The sequence below is a fragment of the Furipterus horrens genome, unplaced genomic scaffold (genome assembly GCF_987537825.1).
Source record: "Furipterus horrens unplaced genomic scaffold, mFurHor1.1.pri manual_scaffold_6, whole genome shotgun sequence".
Classification (NCBI taxonomy): domain Eukaryota; kingdom Metazoa; phylum Chordata; class Mammalia; order Chiroptera; family Furipteridae; genus Furipterus; species Furipterus horrens.
In genome coordinates, this window is record NW_028327176.1 from 15921511 (window position 1) to 15945766 (window position 24256).

At 44.7% G+C, this 24256-nt stretch overlaps 1 protein-coding gene across 1 annotated transcript; it reads left to right on the forward strand.

The window, feature by feature from the left end:
* The first annotated feature begins 7379 nt into the window (after positions 1–7379).
* On the forward strand, positions 7380–23977 carry PPM1G (protein phosphatase, Mg2+/Mn2+ dependent 1G). Its single transcript, XM_090281008.1, has 10 exons — positions 7380–7690; positions 18805–18874; positions 19325–19410; positions 19738–19870; positions 20535–20950; positions 21501–21632; positions 21955–22189; positions 22540–22669; positions 22956–23058; positions 23361–23977. Exons 1-10 carry the CDS (start codon positions 7571–7573, stop codon positions 23565–23567), a joined length of 1632 nt encoding a protein of 543 aa, XP_090137134.1. The 5' UTR covers positions 7380–7570; the 3' UTR covers positions 23568–23977.
* The last annotated feature ends 279 nt before the right edge of the window (positions 23978–24256 follow it).

Below are 24256 nucleotides of genomic sequence, written 5' to 3' on the forward strand. Positions count from 1 at the left end.
GAAGTTAGCATTTAATTTTTAAGGCAATGTTGCCTGAACTGGAGTTCCTTGAATCCCGTGGGATCTGCAGAAGTATGTCTCAGCGGTTCACAATTTCTCATGTTTGAAAAACACTGGCTTAAACCACCTTCTCTTTTCTCCTTTCTCTCATGAAAGTTAACTGGAAAGAGACTCGTGAACAGCTAATAGAAACAGACAAAAATGGTTTTGAAAATGCCTGGAATAGTAGATACTGTGTATTTCACAGATGAGGAACTAAGCCTGAGAGAGAATGAGTAACTTGTGAAAGACCACAGAAGTAATATATGTCAAAACTCATGACTTCTTCATTCTTAGAAATTAAAAAAAAAAAAAGCTTGTATTCTTCTTACATTGCCTTTTTCAGCGCTCTCATCCGGAAACGAAAACGAACTTCTGGACGAAATGGTAAAAGATGTGGCAGTTTGGGAGTCCTCTGGTCAGTGGCCGTTCTCCGTTTATTCACCAGGGGGAAACGTATCTAGCATTTCAGGTAACTGAGAAATTGTACATTTTTAAACTATGTTTTACAACTCTCATTCTCTAAAAGCGAGACCATGCCAAATAAAGAAATGAACCACAAACTTAGCTGTAGTTAGGAGAGGTTGGACATTCTTTAAAGTGCCTGAGCATTGCAGCAGAACTTCGTGATTCGGAGATTGAGGTTGAAAGGTATAGTTCTTTTAAGATATGTGGTTCTCATGAGAAAATAGTAACATCAGGACCCACCACAGTTCTAATTCTGTAAGCCCAAGCAGAGGCTCTACTCTCTTGGCTCTCCATAGGTACCCCTTCAGAACCTCTTGGCTGCCTGCAGTGAATAGAAGAGTCATATCCTGCCTGCCACGAAGGCCTTAGCTGTCTGATTCTGCTTGCTCTTTCTTCCCTGTCTTTCCTTTTAAGGGTAGTTGTTTTTCATAAAGCATGTGAAGGCCTATCCTGGAGATAATGTTTGAAGGTCAGGAGCTTTAGCTGGGCTGCAGGGATAACACTTCTGTAGAATACTCCTTCCCTTCCCATTTTCTTTTGTCTAGAGTTTCTAAAGCTCCTTCTGGGCTGAAACCTAAACTGCCACACTGCTAAGCCCACCTGGCTGGTCCTGAGTGAATAGCAGGCTCCTAGCGGATGACAGTCCTTGCACTCCCTCAGAACTCTGGCATCTGTACTCTGTCTCAGCTCTGCCTGCTCATTCTCTGCAAGCATTTGCATCACACCGCTCCTCAGTTGCTTCGGTACTCATTCAACAGATCCTCACCGAATTTCTTTAGTGCCAGGCCCTATTCTAAGTGCTGGGGATATGTTGGTGAGCAACATAGGCAAGATCCTTCCCTTATGAAGCTTATGTTCTTGAGGGAAGGAGACAATAAGTAAAACAAGGAAATAAGAGAACTCCAGCTGGTGATTTTTCTGTAAAGAAAATAAAGAAGTATTAGCCTTGTAAAATCAGTTCAGCATTGAACCTAATGCCTATCGAATGCCCTAAAGCAGTTCCTCCCAAGTGTGGGACGTAGATCCCTATGTCGGGTTGCCGGATAAAATATGGGGTGCCCAGTGAAGCTTCAATTTTAGGTAAACAAAGAATAATGTTTTAGCATATGAATAACCCATGTAACATTTGTGACATATTTATACTACAAGTGTGTGTGTCTGAAATTCAAATTGAACTGGGCATCCTGTATTATTATTTGCTCAATTTGGCAACCCTGTTCCTGAGACCCTTGCAGGAGCTGTACAAGTTCAAAAATCTTTTCATAATAATACTAATGCATGAGTTGCCATTTTCACTGTGTTGACATTTGCACAGTTGAAGCAAAAAAATCGATGAGTAAAGCTCCTTATATCTTAGTGGATTGAGCGTTGGCCTGCGAGCTAACTGTCGCTGGTTCGATCTTCCAGTCAGGGCACATCAGAGAAGGAAAACTCTGATTCCAAAAAACCTCCGCTGCCTTGCGGCATACCTCTTCAGGGGAAAGGCTAAGGGAGTAAACCCCGACAGAAAATCCGGAGCCGGAGTCCCTAAGGCGGTTTGACGTTGTAGTCAACACAGGCAACTCCTGCGGCGCACCTGAAGCCAAGCTGCATTGACTCTGTCTTTCCCCTTGGATCCTTCAGCTGTAAAGAGAGGGGGGGGTCTGCTGCATGGGCAACAGCTGGCCCTCCATATCACCCTGCCCAGGCTTTGTAGCTTCACTGGAGAGGACACTCCAGCGTCATCGCAAGATGTCGACTCAACACGGGAGGTGACAGATACCGGTTATAAGCTCATCCGATTGGCGAAGGAAACGAGCGCCAGGGGTCTCCTCTGACGGTGGGAAAGGTCATCGCACCTCACTGGACAGCTACCGCCCGCCTCAAGCTGGGCAGCCCCCAGCCAATTAGGTGCCATCTCGCCATGGCTCGCCTGCCCCACTGGGTGCGTGGGGATCAGAGAGGCGTCTCTCGAAAAGTGGGCCACAAAACACTCGCACCAGGCAATTCCAAGCAAAAAACAAGAAAGAAGCCTCCAGCTCTTCGCCTCGCTAGCTGGAACATCAGGACCATGTGTCCCGGACTTACTGCAGACCTTCCGTGGATCAATGATGCCAGGAAAACCGCCGTCATCGACAGGGAACTGGCACAACTAAACATCGACATTGCGGCTCTACAGGAGACCCAGTTGGCCGACAACGGAACTATCAGAGAAACCAACTACACCTTCTACTGGCAAGGGAAGTCTCCGGACCAACCAAGACAGCACGGTGTTGGGTTCGCTGTGAAGAACACGCTTGTTAACTCCATAGAGCCACCCACAGGAGGCACAGAGAGATTACTTGCCCTCCGATTGTCAACAACTTTCGGCCCAGTCAGCATTCTTAGCGCGTATGCTCCAACCCTCTGCGCCACCACCGAAGAGAAAGAACAGTTCTACCATGCACTGGACGAAGCGTTATCCAAGATCCCCAGTAGTAATGCTCTTTATCTCCTTGGAGACTTCAACGCAAGAGTAGGAGCCGACCACATGGCCTGGCCCACCTGCCTCGGAAACTTTGGGAGAGGAAAGATCAATGAGAATGATCAGCGACTGCTTGAGCTTTCGTGTCACCACGGCCTGTGCGTGACAAACACATTCTTCAAGTGCAAAGAGATCCACCAGGTGTCATGGAGGCACCCCCACTCCCGCCACTGGCACCAGCTTGACCTCGTCATCACCAGAAGAACGGATATTGGCAGCACCCTCCTCACCCGCAGCTACCACAGTGCAGACTGCGACACGGACCATGCGCTCGTGGTAAGCAAGGTGCGCATAACGTCGAAGAGGTTGCACCACTCCAAGATGAAGGGTCGCCCACGCATCAACACCAGTTGTGCCAGCAACCCAGTTAAGACCCAGCAATTCATCAACAGGATGGAAGATGCACTCGGCGAGGGAATGGCGGCAGATGACATTATCGAATCCAATTGGTCACGTCTCCGCGACACCATATACAACTCCGCCATTATTGCTTACGGGAAGAAAGAGCGGAAGAACGCTGACTGGTACGAGGCTCACTGGGAAGAAATGGAACCCGTGATCGAGGCTAAGAGGAAGGCCCTACTGGCTTACAAGGCCACGCCCACTCCCAGTACACTTCAAGCTCTACGGGCTGCCAGGAACAAAGTCCAGAAGACCGCCCGCCACTGTGCCAACACCTATTGGCTAAACCTGTGCAGAAGCATTCAGGAAGCCGCCGATATAGGCAACGCACGAGGAATGTATGAGGGTATCAAGAAGGCAACAGGCCCAATCCCCTCCAAGATCGCCCCCCTTAAGTCCAAGACAGGTGAGGTCATCACTGACCAGGAACAGCAAATGCGGTGGTGGACTGAGCACTACCTCGAGCTGTACGCAACGAGGAACGCCGTAACAGACACTGCTCTTAACGCCATCCCAGACCTACCAGTCATGGAGGAGCTAGACACCCCACCTACTGCGGCAGAGCTCGGCAAAGCCATCGACCGCCTCGCTTGCGGGAAAGCACCAGGAAGCGACGGAATCCCTCCAGAAATCCTAAAGAGCGGGAAACCAGTCCTGCTACAGCCGCTCCACCATCTACTCTGTCTCTGCTGGAAGGAGGGTTACATCCCCCAGGATATGAGAGACGCCAACATTATCACCATGTACAAGAACAAAGGAGACCGCAGCGACTGCAACAACTACCGGGGCATCTCTCTCCTCAGCGTGGTTGGCAAAGTATTCGCCCGGGTCACTCCTGCACGCCTGCAGACCCTTGCTTCCCGCGTCTACCCAGAGTCCCAGTGTGGCTTCAGAGCTGGCTGATCAACAGTGGACATGATCTTCTCCCTACGCCAGCTGCAGGAGAAGTGTCACGAGCAGCATAAACCACTCTACCTCGCCTTTATCGACCTCACGAAGGCGTTTGATCTGGTCAGTCGAAGCGGACTCTTCAGCTTGCTACGGAAGATTGGCTGTCCACCACATCTGCTTGCTGTGGTCATGTCCTTTCACGACAACATGCACAGCACGGTGTCCTACAATGGCGCAACCTCTGAGGCCTTCCCAGTCAGCAGCGGAGTAAAGCAGGGCTGCGTCCTCGCGCCTACGCTGTTCGGAATCTTCTCCATGCTCCTCCAATACGCCTTTAAGGACTGCAGCGAGGGTGTCTTCATTCACACCAGATCCAACGGCAAGCTCTACAACCTGGCCCGTCTACGAGCCAAGACCAAAGTCAAAGAGGTGCTCGTCCGTGAGATGCTCTTCGCCGACGACGCAGCCTTGACATCACACTCCGAAGAGGGACTCCAGCAGCTAGTCACTTGCCTTTCCCACGCATGCAAGGAGTTCGGACTAGCCATCAGCCTGACGAAGACGAACGTTATGGCTCAAGGCACGGGGACTCCCCCATGCATCACCATCGACGGATACACCCTGGAGGTTGTCAACGATTTCAATTACCTCGGGTCCACCATCTCGAGCTCTCTGTCAGTCGACTTGGAGGTCAATCGGAGAATCGCCAGGGCAGCCACAGTTATGGCCAAACTGAACCGGCGAGCGTGGAACAATTCCAGCCTCACTGAGAAAACCAGACTGCGCATCTACTAAGCCTGCGTACTCAGCACTCTCCTCTATGGCAGCGAGACATGGACCACCTACGCAAGGCACGAAAGGAAACTCAACAGCTTCCACATGAGGTGCCTGCGACGCGTCCTGCATGTCGCCTGGCAGGATAAGGTCCCCAACACCGAGGTGCTGAAGCGAGCCAACATGAGCAGTTTGCATGCAGTTCTTAGTGAGAGACGCCTCAGGTGGCTCGGCCATGTCAAAAGAATGGATGCAGGCCGTATCCCCAAAGACCTCCTCTACGGCGAGCTAGCAGAAGGCCAGAGGATGACAGGGCGCCCAAAACTGCGGTTCAGAGACATCTGCAAAAAGGACATGACACAATGCTCCATCAATCTCAACACATGGGAAGTTCAAGCAGACGACCGTCTAGCCTGGAGGCTCACGGTCAGGCAAGGTGCGTCACGCGCAGAGGCTGCGCGCAACGAGGAGGCGGCCCAGAAAAGATCGAGGCGGAAGCAGCGTCAACAGCAGCAACAACAGCCATCTGCCTTCACCTGTAACAAGTGCGGCAGGGATTGTCACTCCCGAGTCGGACTGCACAGCCATTCTCGGCGGTGCAGATAGACTCTCAAGAAGCTACGCCATCGTCTCTCGAGACGGACGGCTGCCGACGATGACATCCGGGTTCACGTCAGAAATCTCACATAAGTCACCACAGGCCTAATTAACATCTTCTTCCCTCATAGTCTAACTTCAATATTTTCAATCTTTGTACACCTAGTTGTCACCTTAAACTGAACCTATGATTTTCTCCCAAAACTAGCACCCTCCCACCACCATACCATTTTCTGTTAATAGCTCCACTGATTTTTGTCATTCAGGGTCACTCATTCAACAAATATTTAAACACTGTTGAGGACATAAAAGAAATGTGCTAGGGACACTGAGGTATACAACGACGTTTGTTGCGGTTTCTGCCTTTATAAAGGCTTATAGTCTACCGGGAAAGACAAATGGCACCCAAACTAGTGTAGGGATGTTCGATAAGACTTCCTGAAAGAAGTGATGATAAGGGCGGGGGGGGCGGGGGGGGCGTGGCAAAGTTTGTTCCATGAGTGAAAGCATAAGAAGAGAAAGCAGGCTTTGGAGGGACCCAAAGATACATTGCTGAAGTACTGAGTTGTAGTGAAAATGGAAAGCGGGAGGGATGAGCTAGGATCGGTTCAAGCACGAGGGTCTGCTAAACTATGTTAAGGAATTTGCAGTAGGTCTCTGAAGAGCAGGAGGAAGCCATTAGCTTTGTATTTTAAAAGAATCAACCGGCTGATTTTGGAGAATTTTTTTCCTTCCATCCCTGAATCCAACCTATTGCTGAATCCTGTTGATTTCTTATGGTCTAATTTGTTCCTTCATTTCTACTCCCACCGCCACCACCCTAGTCCCAGCCCTTCTCACCTCATGCTTAGATGAAGAGCCCTTTAACCAACTGGCCTTCAGACTCTCGCCTCAGTCTACACTTCACACAAAGACTGCACTCACAGTCCTAAAATGCTCTTCCAGGATAACAGGGAAGTGCAAGTCACCCATCTCGGCACTTACGACCATCTCTATCCTATCTAACATACTTAAAATCACTTTCCAACGAGGCTAGCCAGTTTCCTTAAAAATCTTCCTAAATACAGTTTACAATCTTGCCTCGTCCCTTCTCCCCCCGGCAGAACGCACTCGTGAGGCGTCCTGAGGTCTCCAGCAACAGCGCGCCCTCTTCTCCTTTGATTTCTTCTCACCCAGTATAAAATGTGCAAAACATTTCTCACTGCATACACTCGTTTTACGTCGTCGATAGAGGTCTTTATTTTCTTTTGTCAGAAAAGGCTCATATTCTACCACATAAGCCTCATAAAAGCCTAGCCAGGTCCTTGATGCGCTCAGAACTAGTCAACTTGAACTGAACCGAATCCGGTGGGGTTTGCGAAGTCTGAGGGTGCGGTGGGAAGAGAGGGCGCTGACGCACTTGGAGGACAGACTGGAAGTACCCAATCCCACATAAAAGACCTTCGGACAAACTTGCCAGAGAGCGGGTTACCAGAGCAAGGAAGAACAGCGGGTAACAGATGCAGGTGAAAACCTGCCTGTGACGTCACGAGAGACAGTCCACGGCCGTTGGTGGGCGTGGCCTCGCCAGTCTCGCGGGAGCGGCGGTTGGGCGGGCCGTTGTTTCCGAGGGTGGGGCAAGTTGCTAAGGAAATGACTGCCAGCGGCGTCGGGCCGCGCCGCGCTGCGCCGCGCCGGCCGGGCGGGGTCTGGAGCGGCGCCGTTTCCGCTTCCGCTCCCTCTCTTCAGCAGACCCGTTACCGCCTCCTGGCTGGCCTCGCGCCTTTCACCGGCACCTTGCGTTGCTCCGTCGCCTGGCCCGCTACTGCCACGCGCGCCCCCGGGGCTCCCGGCTACGGCGCCGGCACGGGTCGCGCTCCGCTCGTCTGCCCCTGAGGCCGCTGGCTTGCCGCCGCCATGGGTGCCTACCTTTCCCAGCCCAACACGGTGAAATGCTCCGGGGACGGGGTCGGCGCACCGCGCTTGCCACTACCGTACGGCTTCTCCGCCATGCAAGGCTGGCGTGTCTCCATGGAGGTGACGCGGGAGGGATTTATGAATCCCTGGTCGCTGGAGGGCGGGAACCTGATGGAGAAAAAGGGAGCAGGGGGATGGGGTCGTCCCTGGGGAAGGGTCCGAGTCAAGAGCCTGCGTCCCCAGCGGCAGATTTGAGGGCGGCACCGAAAGCGGGCCCGGGGCCGAGAGGGAGCTGCCGGTGCTTGGAGACCCTGTGCCGGTGGCCAGCTTGGTGACGAGGTCTTTGCCATGTGGAGAGAGGCACCTTCCGCCTGCTGACCGTCTCCCCGTGCCTTCGCGCCATCCTCTCGTGCCAACACAGCTCTCCAGGCTCATAAAATGGTGTGAGGTTTAGTGTGGGAGTAAAGATGAAAAGAGGGACTATTTATTCACTTACTTTTGCGAGGAAGAGGCGAATATGTGCGAATGACTGTACTTAGATATGTATTTTTTAATATGTGAGAGGCTTCTTCGGGCTAGGAGTTTGACAGTGAAAGGAAGCCCCGGGCAAATAGTCTGTTTCAAGTTAACACCTAGTTGCTCTGGGCACCGCATGCTAATTTCAGAGGCTTGACCTGATCCCCGAGAATTGTCTCTCGTTCATATCCTCTTCAGGGCCTTTTAAAGCCTTCGGAAAACTTAAATTATGTCCATCAGAATTATTCTTTTTTTAAAATTATACTTGATTTGTTTTCTCATTTGGGATTTTTCTAAAACTTAATTGTCATTTGCCTGTGTCTGTCATAGTTTATAGTCTCCATGAATTTCAATCATTTCATTATTTTTTGTCTCAACCTACAGAGAAATGGACTTTCTTTTCTAGAAAACATCACTATGGGTAAAGGGGGAAACGCCTGGATTAAAAGGAGTACTATTGGGTAAAATGGATTTGAAACTACAAAACAGAAGAGGGAAGACTATGGTAGGAAGGAAAGGAAGAAAGATCTGTGTAAGATGTGTCTTTGTGAAGATTATTGTGAGATCTTGGCAGGAGGGCCGGAGAAATGCTTTAATTATGTCTGGGATTGAGGGTTTATCCACTTACTAGGTGGGCTTCAGGTAACAGCTAAATACTGTCTCTTGGGAATTTCTTCAAATCCTTCGCTCCTCCCTGTGGTTAGCTCTGGAATGACAGTAAAAACTTAAAGGTTTGTTCTCAGACTCAATTATTATACCTGCAGCAGACTTTGAACAGTTCTATCATTAGGTATAAATTTCAAGAATGGAGGGGAGCCTATAGTTCATTTTATCTGTAGGGTTGGCCAAAAAGTTCATTTGTTTTTATTCTGTAAGATGATTCTAGTAGCGCTTAATTGTCTTTAACTTCATTCTAAACAATTTTGTTAGATTGTATTGTGACAGCTGTTATATCAGGGTGCATTTTTAAAAAATTATCAAAATTGGTGAATTTTTAAAAGAAAGATTGTATTATTTATTTTTAGAGAGAGGGAAAGTGAAAGAGAGAAACATCGATCAGTTGCCTCTTGTACACCCAACTGGGGACCTGGCTTGCAACCTAGGCATGTACCCCTACTAAGGAATTGACCTGTGACCTTTTGGTTTGCAGGCAGGCGCTCAATCCACCGAGCCACGTCAGCCAGGGCAAAAATTGGTAAATTTTTGTGTAGCCATTTTAACATTGAGGATGGAAGAAAATATGCAGCATTTTGGGCATATTATGCTTTATTATTTCAAGAAAAGTAAAAATGCAACTGAAATGCAAAAAAAGATTTGTGCAGTGCATGGAGAAGGTGCCGTGACCGATCAAACGTGTCAAAAGTGGTTTGCGAAGTTCCTTTGGTGTCGAAGATTCTCGCAGGATGATGTTCCCCCATCGGGTTGACCAGTTGAAGTTGACAGCGATCGAATCAAGATGTGAATTGATAACAATCAGTGTTGTACCACATGGGAGGTAGCCGACGTACTTAAAAATCCAAGTCTGTGAAGTTATTGGATGAAATGAAAAATGTGTCTTTTATTTTATGGAAAAAACTAAATGGACATTTTGGCCAACCCAGTAGCTTAGCACCCACATTTTACAGCTCAAAAGTTGAGGCCCAGAAAGGTTCAGGCACTTGTGCTTTGGTGGAAAGAATACATAGGATGAAATAGTTGAAGACATTCTTTATCATCTATGTCAACAAAGTATAACTTCATGTTTTACGTGGGGCACAGTATTGTGCTTACTGAGTGCTTGGTGCATGTAATTATCTGACTGTTAGAAATAACTGGGTATAATTTCAAAAGGAAAACATTCATGTAAGGCTTGAGTTTGGGTTAGTTGGTAGTTTGGAGGTTGCATTTCTATGGTATTCTCTGTTAATATAAGATTTGAGGTGACTATCTCATCTCACAGTAAGGCTTTCCCTTCAGTTCTCTCATTCCATATTCCATTTTCTTCTCTGCTGTGGTTTTTCCATTTACTTAGTACTCTTTCTCGTTTTCTTTATGAATTGGATATTTAGTTTTCCAAGTCATATGCCCAGTGATTCTGTGCTTTTGCTTCCTCTCTGCAGGGCATTTCCCTTTATTTTTGGTTTCTCTAGTAATTAGAAAATGACCTTTTTTCCATCAGGGGCTGTTTGGTTTGTAGAGATCTTATTAGACTATTCCTTAGATCCTCATCTTCATTTTGAGAGATAACCACTTAGGTTTTAAAATCCTCGCTGTTATCCCATTTCTGAACTTACCTTTTTTGAATAGATTAAGTATACCTAATCAGATCCTCTCAGGGTCCTATTTAGGATCCTTTTCTCCTTCCTTGTTACTTTTGCTTTTGGTTTTGTTCATTTCTCCTCCAAGTACAACATAGTTTCTTAGGTATAGCAAGGAAATAAGTATGACTTCTAGCCTCTTGAGTGAATCTTAACCTTTTCACAGAGTATCACTGATTCCGCCAGTTAAACCTATTGACCTTATTTGCCAAGTCCTAATGATTCAGCTGAGTTTATCATATCAATACACATCGCAAAGGTTGCTAAAATCCTAACTCATAGATTCAGCTGTAGGGAGGACTATTATACTCCTCCTCTTGAGGCAAGGATGGCAACTGTCAAGAACTGGTATTTTACACTTCCTGCCTCTGTTTAGCCCCTCTTGCTATGTGGCATCAGGGTGTTTTGAGGAGGAGCAATCAAAATATCACACAGTTGGTGTTACCTTCCTTTCTTCCTTCTCTGTGGTTTGGAGGGACCCTCAAGCTGGTTGAGGTATGTATTTTGGGGGTTAAAAGGTAGATTGTGGAATGGTTCCTTGAGAAATAGATGTGGAAAGGCTCTGGGTTTTTGGTGGCTAATGAGAAGGCCAATCTGAAATCCAGTCTTCAAGGGACAAAGGTACTTGTAGTTTTTGATTGTGAGGTTCTCTGAAAGTGAAAAAATTGCTTTCTGTGGGGAGTTAGGATTTAAAAAAAATTTTTTAATTATATTTGCCCTTTTTTAAAGACAGTATCAATACCTAGAGTATAACTTTGAGTAAGCTATTTGTTCACTGCTGTTATTAACAATCACAGAGGGTCATCTAAAAGTGAATGTAGATATTGTTGAGTAGAAATTTTTTTTTTTTTAAACTGAGTTTATTTAAAGCAACCGAGAAGGACAGGAAAGCTCTTCAAGAGCAGCAATCATAAATCTTCCTTATCTCTGATTCCTTGGCACTCACCATAGTGTTTGTCACATAGTAGGCTCAAGAAATATATGTTGAATGAGAAAGAAGTCCCTGTAAGCATCCTCTGGTTTCCAGCTTTGTTCTGGCCACTGGGCTCCGTGCCTATCCCATTCTGTTTCTCTTTTGCTGGTCTCTTAGCTGTGTCTCCCCAGGATGCAGGCTTAAATGGAGAAGAAACTGGTGCACCTCAGGTGATCAAAGCTGGCAAAGGAAGTATGGATTATATTTTCTGAAGCGATAACAATGATATTCTGTTGTTACTGGTACATTAGCTCTTGAAATATTTCCAGAATAGTATGTATCTCCATATATAAGATAATTCTGATTTGACACTCCATAGCTGGTCATTTGGAAATATTTCTCTAGCAGTCATCTTCTAACATGATCTTGCTTGGCTCAGTCTACTTCCATTTCCATAATAGAAGTTATTTCTTGGACTACAAATTTCTTTAAAGAGTTTCTTGGGCTCCAGAAGAGGGAGGGCAGAGAGGACTAGAGATGCTTAAGGAGAGTTTGAGGTAGTGGCTTTGAGGGAGAACTGAGGGAGCAGCTGACCAGGTCCCAGTGCTGACTCTTTCCCCTTGAGTAGAAATTTCTTAAGATATCTGCATGACAGTTTCAGTTGTATTAGTGGGCAAAAATATAAAATAAGCTACCTTAAGCATGCTGTGTGGTTTTATTTGAGAGAGGCATCTGAGGCTGAAGAGCATTTATGTCTGATCCTGAGATTAGTGTCTCATTTCTAGCTTAAAGCACTTTTTACTTACTGAGCCAGGTCAGAATTCCTTTGTCTAGGATGCACCTAAGCAACTTTTATTAAAGGGTGTGGTTTTCATTTCATTAGCATGCAGTACCTCCTCTTCACAATTCAAAGATAGTATGAAATAATGTCAAAGGTATGCCTATAGATATGGAGAAATTGTTTTCTACTACTGTTCCTTTTATAACTTCTCAAGTGACTGGCTTGAGGTACCTTTGGAACTTACTCCTCAAGATGGCAAGAATAGTTTACATATATTATTTGTATTGCCAGTCTCCTAGCAGTTGTTACTACTACTTCACTCCTGATCGCCTTTTGGGTTAGCTTGGAAGTATACTTTAAGAGATGAGAACTTGATTATGAGTGTAGAAATTTAACAGATTTGATCAGTAACTCTTCCCATTTTAAGATGATATTCAAATTATGCTTTATGGGAAGCACAAATCTTTAGAACTGAATTTAATCTAGTTCAAAGATGAAGTATATAAACTTCTAACGATATATAGTATTTGAAAATGTATATACAGGTCACTTTTTAAATAACTTTGAGATATAATTCATATGCCATATACATTTAAAATGTACATTTCAGTGGTTAATGTATTCAGAGTTCTATAGCCAGCCATCACCACTATCAATTTTTGAACATTTTCATAACCCCCAAAAGAAACCTTGTAACCATTACCAAGTTACTCCCTATCCTGCCTCCTCTAACCTCTGGCAACTACTAATTTACATTATGTCTGTGGATTTGCCTATTCTGAACATTTCATATAAATGGAATTATGTGTCATTTTTTATGTCTGTCCTTTACTAAATGTGATATTATTAAGGGTCATCCATGTTGTACCATTAGTCAGTACGAAATATCTTTTTATGGCTGAATAATGTAATACAATAAGCCATTTTATGGTCATTTTGTTTATCCATCAGTTGATGTATGTTTAGATTTCCACATTTTGGCTAGTATGGATAATGATGCTATGAACATTAATGTACAAGTTTTTGTGTTGAAATAAGTTTTTTATTTCTCTTGAGTATGTACCTAGGAGTGGATTGCTGGTTCATGTAATAACTCCCATGTTTAACAGTTTGAGGAACTGCCTAATTTATTTTCCAAACTGGTGGTTTATAGTGTATGTGAAATGGTATGTTATTGTGGTTTTAATTGTATTTCTCTGATGGCTAATGATGTTTGAGCATCTTTTCTTGTGCTTATTGGCCATTTGTGTATCTTTGGAGAAATGTCTATTCAGAGCCTTTGTCCATTTTTAATTGGGTTGTCTTTTCTCTCTTTTTCCTAAGATTAAGAGTCCTTTCTATATTCTGGGTACAAATCCCTTATCAGACAGGGATTTTTCTCCCACTCTGCCTTTCTGTTTTCTTGTTGGGGTACTTTGAAAAACAAACGTTTTAAATTTTGAAATCCAGTTTATCAAGAGTTTTATAGTTTTAGCTTTTACATTTAGGTCTGTGATCCATTTTGAGTTATTTTTTTTGTGTATGGTGTAAGGAAGGGATCCAGCTTCGTACTCTGGCATGTAGACATCTAGTTATCACAGCACCATTTGTTGCAAAGCCTCTTTCCCCTTACAGAATTATCTTAGCATCACTGTTGAAGATCAGCTGACCATAAATATGAGGGTTTAATCCTGGACTCCTAATGCCATTCCATTGATCTGTGTGCCTGTTGTTAAGCCAGTTCCACGTTGTCTTGGTTGCTACAGTTCTGTAGTAAATTTTTCAAATGAGGGAGTATACACAGATCTTCCAACTTTGTTCTTTTACTTGTTTCTTATTTTCTGGGTCCCTTGCATTTCCATATGAACTTTAGGATCAGCTTGTTAATTTCTGTACAAAAGGCATAGAGATTGTGCTAATCTGTAGATCAGTTGAGGAGTATTACTACTTTAACATTATTAGGTCTGTAGTATTTTTTTGTTTGTTTTTTAAATTTTTTTAAATTTATTTTTAGAGAGAGGGGAAGGAAGGGAGAAAAAGAGGGAGAGCAACATCAATGTGTGGTTGCCTCTTGAGTGCGCCCAACTGGGATCTGACCCAAAACCCAGGCAGGTGCCCCGACTGGGAACTGAACTGGTGACCCTTTGGTTCGCAGGCTGGAGCTCAATCCACTGAGCCACACCAGCCAGGGCAAGTCTGTAGTTTTGTTGTGGTATATGCTTGGTTTTGGTGTCAGGATAATATTGGCCTCATAGAATTAGTTGGGAAGTGTTGTCTCCTCTTTTGTATTTTGAAAGACTTAATGAAGAATCAATATTAATTCTTTAGATACTTGGTAGAATTCACCAGTGAAACCATCTAAGACTGGGCTTTACTTTGGCATGATTGAGAAAGACCTCTGTGAGGCGGTGAGACTTAACTGGACCCTAAGGAAAGGGTATAACAGACAAATGACGTGGAGGAATGACTCCGAGGCAAGCATGCCTACTATGCTGGGCTGGGGTGGTTGGTGTCAAGAGTGTTTTTGTGAGGAATAGTTATGAGAGGTAAGAGATTAGGTTATACAGCTGGGTAGGAATGGTGTTGAGTGCCTTAAATTTCCAGTAAGTTGTAGGGAATCAATCTCATATGCAGTAGAATTCACTGATGGTTCCAGCAATAAAATGTCATATTAGGAAGATTAATTTGGTAGCTGGATGTATGCAGGTTGGATTACAAGGAGCGGAGAGTAGAGACAGAAGAGGAGTTAAACTATTAAGAGTAAAGTAATTCAGGAACAGGGTTACTAAGGAAAACTCAGCAGGCAGGACTCAGTGATGGAAGGTGGAAGACAGCCAGGAAATGAAGGAGGACCTATATTAGGTGTTGCCTGGGAGAGTTAAGATTTCATCAACAGAAATAAGACCTGTAGGGGAAGCTCTAATTTTTTTGGAGACTACTGAGTTCTGTTTACATATATTAAGTTTGAGGTGGAGGAGGGACATCTGATAGTAAGAGGCATTTGAAGTATAGAACTAAAGTTCTTCACAGAACCCAAGAGAACTTTCAAGAAAGCTGACACTGGTTTGCACTGTTTGATTATATATAATGGCTGGGGTGAATGAAGCCTGCAATAGCTCTTTGGATTGCTGTTAAGGTTTTTGTCTGCTTTGTGAATGAAGAGAAGAGTTTGAAGATTAGGAGGTTAAGAGGAAGTGTTTAATTTAGAAAGAGGAGAAATACTGCTTTTGAGGCAAAGTGAAGGAGAGATTAGTTAAAGCTGGAGTTTTGACGTAGAACAGGGAAGATGTGGTTAAAATATTTAAGAGCCAATGGAGAATACAGAAAAAAATGATAAATGGAAGTAGTGACCACAATTAACATAATTTCATGACATCTTGGGATACAGTACTTAGTGGCTCTGATTCAGGGGTAAAGAAAGCAGTTGGTCAGGTTATACAAGGTTGAATGAGGTTTTCTAGCTTGCTAAGAGACAGTGTTGAAATACTAGGCTGTGCCTCAGAATGGGACAGATAGAAAGAAAGGCAAGGCTAAAAGTAGGGGGGCTGTGATCAAAGATGTAAAGGGGGAATTTGAAGTGCTTAGAGAAGGTAGAACAGTTCCAAGTGATAATACAGATTCAAAAAGCCTCACTAAGAAGTGGAGAAGGTAATGAGTAGTTCTAGGATATGAGACCTCAAGGCATAAGATGAATCTTTATGGTGGGCATTCCTCTTGGAGAATAAGAATAGAGAACAAAAATGTGAGCCAGGCGCTAAATTTCAAAGTAGAATATATATATTTATATATTAAATTTCAGTTTACAAAGGGTTAGCCAGGGCGGATAGTTTCTGTTTTTTTAATGTTCATTCCTTTGATTACTATTATGGTTAAATATTTTTTCATATGTTCAGTGAGGCTAGATCGTCTGCTTCAAGATCGTATGCTCCTTTGAGAAACAGAAGAGGAAGTCAAAAAGATGGTTGAAATAGAGGTGTGGGTTCAAAAGAGATGGGACAGCTGTGATGTGGAGTGGCATTACAAGACAGAGAAAGACCAGGTGATTCTCTTGTTCCACTGGGAAGAAGTGGACCAAAAGCCTGCTCCTCTCTCTCCTACCAAAAATGTGGATTTAGTTGGACCAGTTTCTCAGATTTTAGTAATACATTTAAAAAATACTTAATTTACATTTGAAAAAATTAAACATTCCCATGGTTCAGTCTCCCTTCCATCCCTCTACCCTCTCATGCCCTCCCATAGTGAACTGCTTTTATTAGTTTTCTGTGTATCCTTGTAGTATTACAATATGGAAAGGCATATTCCTACGCTGCTTCTTTATAGGCAAAAAGCAGCTTACTAAATATATCACTGTGCAGTTTGCTTTATTTAATAAAATAGCTTGGAGATCTGTGGATTTTTTTTTTTTTAAGGAAAGCAATACTTGTGGAACTCCAGTATTTACTAAAATTCTTTTTCTTTAATGTTACTTAAATGTGTACAAATATAGAACTAGGTATACGTTCTATGCCAACAAACCACACTACAAAAACAATAGAATTAAAGTCAATGTTAACATGACACCTTTTTTATTGAAGCTCATTAGGCACAGCGTGACTTAGGTAGTGATTGCCAAGGTACCGTTTTTTTTTCTTTTTCTTTTTTATCCTCACCCGAGGACATTTTTCATTGCTTTTAGAGAGAAAGGAAGGGAGAAAGAAACATCAATGTGAGACAGAAGCATCGATTGGTTGCCTCCCGCATGTGCCTGGACTGGGAATCGAACCCACAACCTAGGTATATGCCCTGACCGGAAATCAAACCCGCAACCTTTTGGTTATGGGACCTCGCTCCAACCAACTGAGCCGCACCGGCCAGGGCCCAAGGTACAGTTTCTAATGGATTTAGCATGCCTGTACTACACGGTGGCCTGTGCTGATTCAGTTCTCCCACTGCTTTTCTGTAATTCAGTCTAGTCCTCCTTTGTTCTACTTTTTCTTTATTCCATATCACTACTACCTTCCCATATAAATTGTACCATCATTCTGTATAATTTACTCATTTATTGTGTTTATTGTGTTTATCCCTCACTAGCATGTAAGTGTTTTATGAAGTGGGGGGGTTTATTCAATGATATTTGTCCTAAGCACTCAGAACTCATCCTGGCACATAATGGATACTCAAATATTTGATGAGTGAAGAACAAATGAATTCTTCAGCACATTAGAGTCTGAGAATTACTGGTAGAGGGTGCTGGAGAAATAAACAATCATAAAAGCAGGCTAGAAGGTTCTGAGAATGGAGGTGAGAAGAGAAGGTGGCCCAGTAAGAGAAGCCCTGGCATAGAGGAAAAGGCGACCATCATGGCTGGTGATAGAGTGGTTGGAAGAGGGAGAAGGTGACCTTTGGTCCGTGGCACTCTCCAGATCCCGGGGATGTAAGAGGCAGTTGGCGATGACCACAGATAGGCCATCAAGGGCCATCCATGGCAGCCCATTAGCTTTTGGGGCACTTTTCTTCTGGAGACAATCAGAGGGACATACAGAACTAGATCTTCCTTACCTTAAAATAACTTATTTTCTAGACTTGTATAGAGAAGGCATAGTCTTATTTCAGGGATAACAAAAGGACCACTGCACTCAGATTTCCTAACTGTTAATACAATTAGAAATTTAAAAATATTAATGCCTACAAGCGGAAGACTATTACTTAGGCAAGGATAATCAAAGTAGATAAATAGTTGATTAAAACCTTTTTGTTTGTAGAATGCACCTGAAAGGAGGGTTGGGTTGTTTTCCAAGGCGGGGCAGAGTAAGCTGTGATACACTTTTACCCAGGTCTGACAGTCTTGGATAAAGTATGGCTTAACCGAGAATATTAGTTTAGGTGGCAGAGTTTTGTTATTAGAAGAATTTGATTAAGCCCAGCCTTCCAACTGAACTGTTGGTGGGGCAAAACCATTAGAAACTTCTCTTCAGATGTGCTATGTCGTCACGGTCAGATGATACCTCAGTTCTGGCTAAGGGTAGGAGATGGGAATGCTGATTATATAGGACATTGGAAATTCCAGGTAACAAGTACTAAACATTACTTTTTGGGAAGATATTCTTTTGTAAATATATCCTCTGCCTAGCCTGAGGCAACTTCTTGAATGAGTTAAAACTGAAGAAGGTGTTTAGATGGTGTTTTGGGCAAGGAGGGCAGAGTGTAAATGCATATACTTGTAGTTATACAAATTTCTAGTGCTTTCACTCAGGCTGTCTTAGGCTTCTCCTAGAAACTTTGTAGGTTGGTAATGCCCTCCGGTCTCGTCGTACTGTCTTCTCTAGGATTTTCTTCCTTGAGGTTCACTGATTTCATGGAATGGTTCTGGAAGTGACTTTAAAGATCTTTTATTCTGGTTTTTCTCATAGTTGCCACAAATCCAAAAAGGTCAGGTTTAGAGTTCCAACAGCTAGACATTCTGCCATCTGGACTGAGGTCTCCTAGGCTGAGGCTGCTGGGCTGCAGAGATAGTGACCTGATTCATATCTCCCTTCTTCCCTCCCTCCTTCCTTTTGTTCTTCCTCCCCCTCCCTTACCCTTCTTCCTTTCTCCCTCCCCTATACTTTTCTTATTGTTCCATTGTCCTTTCTTATTTCTAGGCCATGTAGATCAGCTAGGGAAGGGTTAGTGAGATTAAGGTGTGAATGCGATCCTCATAACTTGAGGTGCACAAAGAAGAATATCCTTTGACCTTGAGAAATGCTAATTATGCTCTTCTTTTTCCTAGGATGCTCACAATTGTATTCCTGAGCTGGACAGTGAGACAGCCATGTTTTCTGTCTACGATGGACATGGAGGTAACTTTAATAGATCATATTGGTAACATTCTAACACTCTAATTCCAGACTTTATAGGGCAATAACAGGTCCTTTCTTCTTTTACTTTCAAAGGTTCTGGTCATCGGACATCATTTCCTACCTGCTCTTTTTCTGTTTTACCATTCTTCCTTCCCAATATGGTATTGGTTCATAACCTCACTAGGCCTTTTTATAATCCAAGAAAGCTTCTCTCTCCATTAACTTTCTTTTTTTCCCCACTGAAAACTTAAGTAAGGGATATATTAATATAGCCCTGAGAGAGGTGATGGTGAAGTCCATTTTCTGAGTCAGAACTTCTCAAATATTGTCTTTTAAATAGATTTTGGATGTGCAAAATACTCATCTCTTCAACCCTTAGGGTTTACTCCAATATGGCATATAGGTATTATATTACTTTCAGTGCTGTGGGTGACCTTACCTTTCTTCTAGGGGAGGAAGTTGCCTTGTATTGTGCCAAATATCTTCCTGATATCATCAAAGATCAGAAGGCCTACAAAGAAGGCAAGCTACAGAAGGTCTGTCTCCCCACAATGTTCATTCTTCACTTCTGTAGGCTTTCATTTACTTTCCAATTCTTGGCTTTTCCTTTCTCATTGCCACCTAGCTTCTTAAAGAATCCTGTGCCTACAATGAACTTATTCCCACTTCGGCTTCTTTAGAGCTGCCTTATCATTCCCAGGTCTCTTGACTTTTTAAAATTTATATATGAGTACCTCCTGGTGTGGCGGATCACAGTCTAATCTGCATCTCATCCTTGTGACCAGGAATCTCTCTGGGCAACTTATTTTGTGCCTCTGTACTTTTTCCTGCAATGGCATCATACTCTTTTTGTTTATATTCAGGCTTTGGAAGATGCCTTCTTGGCTATTGATGCCAAACTGACCACTGAGGAAGTTATTAAGGAGCTGGCACAGATGGCAGGGCGACCCACTGAGGATGAAGACGAAAAAGAAAAAGTAGCTGATGAAGATGATGGTGAGTGTGGCATCTCTTGTTTGAGAGGATATGAGCTTTTTTAAAAGTACTGTTCTTTATATTATTTACATATCAACTCTAAGAGAGGATAACTTCCTAGGGAGCTGGATAGTCCTCACATTAAAGAACTCTCTGTTCTCCTGCCTTACAAGTGATTATGAAAAGGAGAAAGGAGAAAGAGAGTTAACCTTTGTTGAGTGCCTAGTGTTATTGTTGTAAGCATTAGTTTTATATGCATTATATTTAATCATTGTGATGGGGTCTTTCTTGTTCCTATTAATGTTTATGTGACTTTTTCTTGAGACCAGAGCTGTCTTTAGGCCCTGCAGCCAGTCATTAAGCCTGGGCTGTATGCCTAGACTGGCACTGTGGGCTTCCTGTGTCCTCAGCCAGAATAGGGTTTCCAGCTTACCAATAAAAAATGAGAGCTGATAAGGAAAATAGAGTGACTACTATACCTTTGACTAAGAAGCGGGTAAAAGACAAAAGCCAAAGAATGGAAGCAAAGGGTTTTTTTCTGAGACTTGATAAGTGAGAGGACCCTTAGGGGTAGGAAGTGGTGGGGAAGTTGGAACTCAGGCTGCAAGGGCAGTGGATGTAGTGAGAGGGACTAATCCCATGAGGAGTCTGGCATGGGGGCACTGATTTAGCCTCTTACCTGCAGTGGACAATGAGGAGGCTGCACTGCTGCATGAAGAGGCTACCATGACTATTGAAGAGCTGCTGACACGCTACGGGCAGAACTGTCACAAGGGTGCTCCCCACAGCAAATCTGGAGCTGGGACAGGCGAGGAACCAGGGTCCCAGGGCCTCAATGGGGAGGCAGAATCTGAGGACCCATCTAGGGAATCTTCTTCTGAGGAAAATGGCCCCACAGCCAAGGCCCACACAGGCCTTTCCTCCTCCAACTTGGAACATACAGAGGCATGCCAAGGTGGTGAGCCTGGCACTCCCACTGGTGAGGCTGGGCCCTCCTGTTCTTCAGCCTCTGACAAGCTGCCTCGAGTTGCTAAGTCGAAGTTCTTTGAGGACAGTGAGGATGAGTCAGATGAGGTGGAGGAGGAAGAGGAAGACAGCGAGGTAAGGGCCTGTGTGGGCCTGTGTAGATGCTGAAGTTTCAAAGAAGGCCTGTTTGGTTACCATCCATAGTGTTTTGACATCATCCCCCAAGACCCACTATAATCTAACTTTTCTTGAATTCATTATCTCTACCGACACAGGTACCATTAGCCCTCTTACCTCTTCCTTTGTTGAGAAATAGATCTAGTTCTAGCCTTTAAAGAGTTCTTCTCCTAGAGAGAGAACAGGAAGATGGTGGTTGTTAACTTTGGATATTCGGGTATTTCCTTTTCTGGGCAACTTATTTTCTGGTTATGTTGCCTAGAAGGTGCTTTTGGCTGACAACCCTGGCCTTCCCCAGGGCGTCCTGCTAGGGACTGCTGAGCCCAGTTTAGGATATCAGTTAATACCCATCCCTTCCCCCAAATTTCTCACCATGATCATATAATTGCATCTTTTAGTGTTTTGAGGACCTGTGTTCAGGAAAGGCCTCTTTATTTTGAGTAGGAGTTGGGGGAGTGGGGCAGGAGGTCATCCCAGTCTCAGTGGCCTGGGAACATCCCTCCGGCAGGAATGCAGTGAGGAAGAGGATGGCTACAGCAGTGAAGAAGCAGATGAAGATGAGGATGACACTGAGGAGGCTGAAGAGGACGAGGAAGAAGAGGAGGAGATGATGGTCCCTGGGATGGAAGGCAAAGAGGAGGTGTGTGGGGAAGGAGAGAAAAACCAAGAGGCAGTTGTGAATAGCCTGATTCTGATTTTGGGAGAGGGATTCTAGTACTGATGTCATGGTTATAGGGGGATTTATTCTGCAAGGGGAACTAGGGTTTTTTTGGTAGAATTGTCTCAGAAAAGGGAGGAGCATGATATAGTCTCTGGAAAGATTAAGTTTGTGCTCTTCCTGTTTGTTAAAGCTCTCTTGGTGGTTCTAGTAGGAGGAGAAAACATAGGTGACTGGTCAGGGGAGCACTGATGAGAAACTTGTGTCCAGGCAATCCCGTGATGCTTCCTTTCTTCCTCTTAAGCCTGGCTCTGACAGTGGAACAACAGCAGTGGTGGCTCTGATACGAGGGAAGCAGTTGATTGTAGCCAATGCGGGAGACTCTCGCTGTGTGGTGTCTGAGGCTGGCAAAGCTTTAGACATGTCCTATGACCACAAGCCGGAGGATGAAGTGGAGCTAGCACGCATCAAAAATGCTGGTGGCAAGGTCACCATGGATGGGCGAGTCAACGGAGGCCTCAACCTCTCCAGAGCCATTGGTAAGGACTATGGAACCATGGGAAAGACTTCTGGGGTCTTGTTTTCTGTTTCAGACTATGTAGTAGCAACCTTTAATTCTCATAGTCCTCGTATCTTTCCAAGTATTTTTGTATCTACCACCTATGTCCTTAAATGTCTATGAGACAGGTAAGATGGGTATCATTTCTGGATGATGAAAAAAACAAGATAGTTCAGCAACATAAAATCAGAGCTGAAACTAGAAAAACTAGAACTCAGTTATTTTGTACACTAGATTATGGAAAGGACAGGAGACAAATGTAAAGGGTTCAAACACAAGTCTGTGAGAAGTGCCCAAACTACTCATTAACCAACTATTTCTTTACTTCAGGAGATCATTTCTACAAGAGAAACAAGAACTTGCCACCTGAGGAACAAATGATTTCAGCCCTTCCTGACATCAAGGTGCTGACTCTCACTGACGACCACGAATTCATGGTCATTGCCTGTGATGGCATCTGGTGAGCACTGGCAGAATGCCTTCAAGTTCCCTTTTTTCTGCAGCATTACTTCTTGTGTAGGGCTCTGAGCTGCTTTGGCTTTATCATCCCTTGAATGACTCTTTCAGAACCTTTTCTCAAGCTGCTCTAGGAGTACACCCTAGGCAGATAGCTTGGTATCAAGACCAAGCCAAAGGCAGAGCTGAGGACAAGCTCTGTTTACATTGGTTCGGGCTGTCACTTCTATCCACACTCTACTCTGCTTTGGTGAGACTAAAGAGATTCTGACTATTGTTTTTGACCCTAGGAATGTGATGAGCAGCCAGGAAGTTGTAGACTTTATTCAGTCAAAGATTAGCCAGCGCGATGAAAATGGAAAGCTCCGGTTATTGTCATCCATTGTGGAAGAGGTGAGCCCCAGGGTGGAGGAGAGTGAGTGTCTGGTCTGCATAGCCAAGGTTTTCACTAAGACCAGAGCCTGGGAGTATCATTCATTACTGACAGATGCCAAAACCTGACTAGCAAGTTCCACTTTTCCTCATTTCCCTTACCCATATGCTTCACAGACTAGCAAATGGGCCATTTTGTAATGGCCATTGCCCATTTCCTTCTTTCTGCCACCGTGTCTGGCAGAGGCAACCTTCTAGTGGAGCTTTAGGTTTCCAGGAAGGTGTTCAAATCCTGAAGCTATGCTACCCCATCCCTTTTGTAGCTGTTGGATCAGTGCCTGGCACCAGACACTTCTGGGGACGGTACAGGGTGTGACAACATGACCTGCATCATCATTTGCTTCAAGCCCCGAAACACAGCAGAACTTCCGCCAGAGAGTGGCAAGCGGAAACTGGAGGAGGTGCTTCCTACTGAGGGGGCTGAAGAAAATGGCGACAGTGACAAGAAGAAGAAGGCCAGGCGGGACTAGTGGTTTTGGTTGTCCAGACCCCTGTCCCCCTAGACTGTTTTCTGAGCCCTCTGGACCTGAGACTGAGTTTTGTCTTTTTCCTTTAGCCTTAGCAGTGGTTGTGAGGTGTGCAGGGGGAACTGGGTGGCTTCACCCAGCCCATTCCAAAGAGGGCTCTCCCTCCACACGGCAGCCCGGGAGCCTCCACTGTTCTCCCCAGCCTCCTCCTCGCTCCTTGGGGCTCATCACCAGTTCTGTGCCTGTGCTCTGTTGTGTTGGAGGGACGGACTGGAGGTTCTGGTTTTTACTCTTGTGAACTTTATTTAAGGACATTCTTTTTTATTGGCGGCTCCATGGCTCCAGCCGCTTGCACCCGCTCTCTGTTGTACACTTTCAATCAACACTTTTTCAGACTAAAGGCCAAAACCTAATCACGCCCATGGTGTCCTTTTTTCTTTACTGCCGTCCTGTCTTAGGCCACCCAGGTTGCCTCGGCTTCAGATTTGACCCCATCAGTGGTACCTACTTAGCCACTGTGTGTGTGTGTGTGGGGGGGGGTGTCTCGGGGAAACGGGGGCCAAGGTGTTTAAATTCCCTAAGTAGCTGGTGGACTGGCCTGGCGTCGCGGCTCATCCTCACCCCCTCCTGGAGACAGGAATAATCTCGTTCCTCCACGGAGGGATCAGGACCTGCCCGGGGGCCCCTAAGAC